The sequence below is a fragment of the Garra rufa genome, chromosome 15, assembly GCF_049309525.1.
Source record: "Garra rufa chromosome 15, GarRuf1.0, whole genome shotgun sequence".
Taxonomy (NCBI): Eukaryota; Metazoa; Chordata; class Actinopteri; order Cypriniformes; family Cyprinidae; genus Garra; species Garra rufa.
The window spans coordinates 7,483,154-7,486,117 of NC_133375.1; the positions used below are offsets into that span (position 1 = coordinate 7,483,154).

Below are 2,964 nucleotides of genomic sequence, written 5' to 3' on the forward strand. Positions count from 1 at the left end.
ATTTTAAAGGATAAATTATGGGTAGGGTTAGTTTTAGGGTAGGGATATGGTTTGGTTATAACCATATCCCTATATGTTGATCCAAGAACATGTACTACCTGGCCAAATCATGCACAAAACATATTTGTTGAAATTGTTTCCCAGGTTTCTTGCCACTGTCAATAAGAAGGCTGAGCCTGTTATAAGAGATGCTAAAATTAATTTGTGGCCCTGGACCACACAAACAGTCTTAAGTAGCACAGGTATATCTGTAGCAATAGACAAAAAATACATAAACTAAAAATACATATACAAAAATACAAAAAAATACATTGTATGGGTCAAAATTATTTATTTTTCTTTTATGCCAAAACCCATTTGGATATTAGGTAAAGATCATGTTCCATGAAGATATTTTGTCAATTTCCTACCATAAATATATGAAAATGTAATTTTTAATTAGTAATATGCATTGCTAAGAACTTCATCATTTAACTTCAATGTTAAAGGCGATTTTCTCAATATTTAGATTTTTTGCACCCTCAAATTTCAGATTTTCATATATTTGTATCTTGGCCAAATATTGCCCTATGCTAACAAACCATACATCAATGGAAGGCTTATTTATTCAGCTTTATAATGTATAAATCTCAATTGAAAAAGATTTACCCTTGTGACTGGTTTTGTGGTCCAGGGTCACATTTGATAGAAATAGCTATTGCACTCTATTGCACTCAGATGGTAAATATAAAATGGTTTATATTTGTTGAAATTGTTTCCCACTTTTTTGCCACTGTCAATAAGAAGACATAGCCAGTTATAAGAGATACTAAAATTAATTTGATAGAAATAGCTTAGATTGCACTCTTATAACAGATGCTAAATAGAAAATGGTTGAAATTTAATGAAATTGTTTCCCAGTTTTCTTGCCACTGTCAATAAGAAGACCTAGCCTGTTATAAGAGATGCTAAAATTTATTTGCTAGAAATAGCTACGATTCCCCTTAGTGTCTCATGAAACAGATTTAAAACTAAAGTGGTATCTTTGGAGATCGTTTGCCGCGCAAAACACCCAGCCGATCGGGAGCTGTAAGAGACGCCAAAGAGAAACTCTTTTCTATGGTCTCAAACCATATGAAGACCTCAACAGATGCGAAATAGAATATTGTTGATATTGTTTATTGTTTCCCAGTTTTCTTATTGAGATCAGTGCGTATAGACTTTCGTGTGCCTATTTAAGGACAGTTGTGTTATTTATGTGTTCTTTTGTGCTTGTCATTTCAGCATTTAATTTCGTCTACAACTTCCAGCTGCTTTATTCCCCCAGCAACCAGTTTCAATAAGTAAATAAACAAGATTCAAAGAATTTAAAAGCCAAACGGTTTTATTCTTCTGTTCATTCACAATAACATTTTGTGATTAAGCTTGCTTCAGGGACATTCATTTTGCCATTAATAATTAACACACAGTGTTTACGATTTCTTTGCACAGACCAAATGAAATCAAGTCAAATGTGCAAACCTCAGAAATACATTTTAACCCTTGGGGTTTACAGTTTTGTTGATTACAACCCATAGTATTTAAAACCCCAACGAGGATTGCATAACGTTATGCGTATAGAAGACATGATCTGTGCTCACTGGCTTTTTTTCATTTACAAAGTAGCCACATTTTCTTACATGCCGTATAATCTTTATCACAGGCTTTACATTGCTAAAACATACTATGACAAATAAATAATATGCAACATTAATTATAAACAATTTCCCTGAAGACTTGTATTGCGTGTTGGTCACCACGGTCTCCACATGTCCACAGCTGCCTGTGGCACAGGCTGAGGCCGACTGGGAGCTGACGCGCTACTGATGGAGTGGTTCTCCGTTGCAGAGCTGTTGTTTCTCAAGCTCACAAGTCTCTGGTGCATTTGTGAAATCATTCTGGAGTTCTGAGCGCAGCAGTTCTGGCAGGACGAAGTCGCAGACACCATCGAGTGCTGGATGAAGTCGTTGACGCGCTGACGGGTTTCTGTTTCGAGGTTAGATTGCGGCAGCATCGCAGAGATGCGCTGCAAGCAGGCTTTATAACCGTCTCTATAGCTGTCTGTTTGACCTTTGAAGAAAGAAAAAGAGAATTATTAAATACATTTAGACCAGTTGAAATAATACTGATGATAATTAAACGCTGAAAACGGTAAAAACAAAAGTAAATTAGCTCACTCACCTTTAGCTGATGTGGAAGGCAGATCTCTGAGGAACCGTACAGTCATTTCGAGAATGTCAGCTTTCTCGAGCTTTGAAAAGCGTGAAGCCTACAATTTGAAAGTGATTTGACACATTAGGCTATTGTTCAGACACTGGCATATGCCTACATTTAATTGCAAGTATTACTGTATAGCCATGCCAAAGTTAAGATACTTACGTCTTTGCCGACCAGAGGAAGTATTAGTGTTTTTAAGTGATTGAGGCTTTCGTTAATGCGAGCCCGCCTTCTTTTTTCCATCAGAGGCTTGAGAGTCTGAAAAATAAGAAAGAAATCGGTTAATGTGAGTGTGAGTTTTTAGATACTACAAGTACAACTGTTAAAATGGTTCAGGGGTGTTCAATATACTCAAAATCGTTCTCACCTTTCTCAATTCATGTGCTTCTTTTCTCTGAGCTACAGTCATTCGAGAACCGAATGAGTGGGAATGGGCTTCGGTAATAATGTTTGGAGTCATGCTTTGATCGGGTGGTGTCTCTAGATGTGCTCTTGAGAGAGAAGTAGACAGTTTTGTGGTCAGAGTGGGCGAGAGGGGTCTTTTATAGGGCTCTTTAGCGTGGAGGGAGGGCTTCTATTCAATTGTGTCTTCGGTTGGACGCAGAGGGGGATGCCATAGGGAGAAGATCTGATCTGACTGTCCCAAAAGTTACCATCTGTTGATTGATGTTAGCTTAATCCAAAACCACTGGCATGTGCATGTGATTGATGATAATTTCCATTGTCTCA

General features: G+C 37.2%; 1 protein-coding gene across 1 annotated transcript; it reads right to left on the bottom strand.

The window, feature by feature from the left end:
- Positions 1–1,771: 1,771 nt before the first annotated feature.
- Positions 1,772–2,695, bottom strand: hes2.1 (hes family bHLH transcription factor 2, tandem duplicate 1). The gene is made up of 4 exons (XM_073819923.1): positions 2,603–2,695; positions 2,398–2,493; positions 2,200–2,287; positions 1,772–2,088 (listed from the first exon to the last, which is right to left on the bottom strand). The coding sequence occupies exons 1-4, from the start codon at positions 2,693–2,695 to the stop codon at positions 1,772–1,774; spliced, it is 594 nt and encodes a 197-aa protein (XP_073676024.1).
- Between the last annotated feature and the right edge of the window lie 269 nt (positions 2,696–2,964).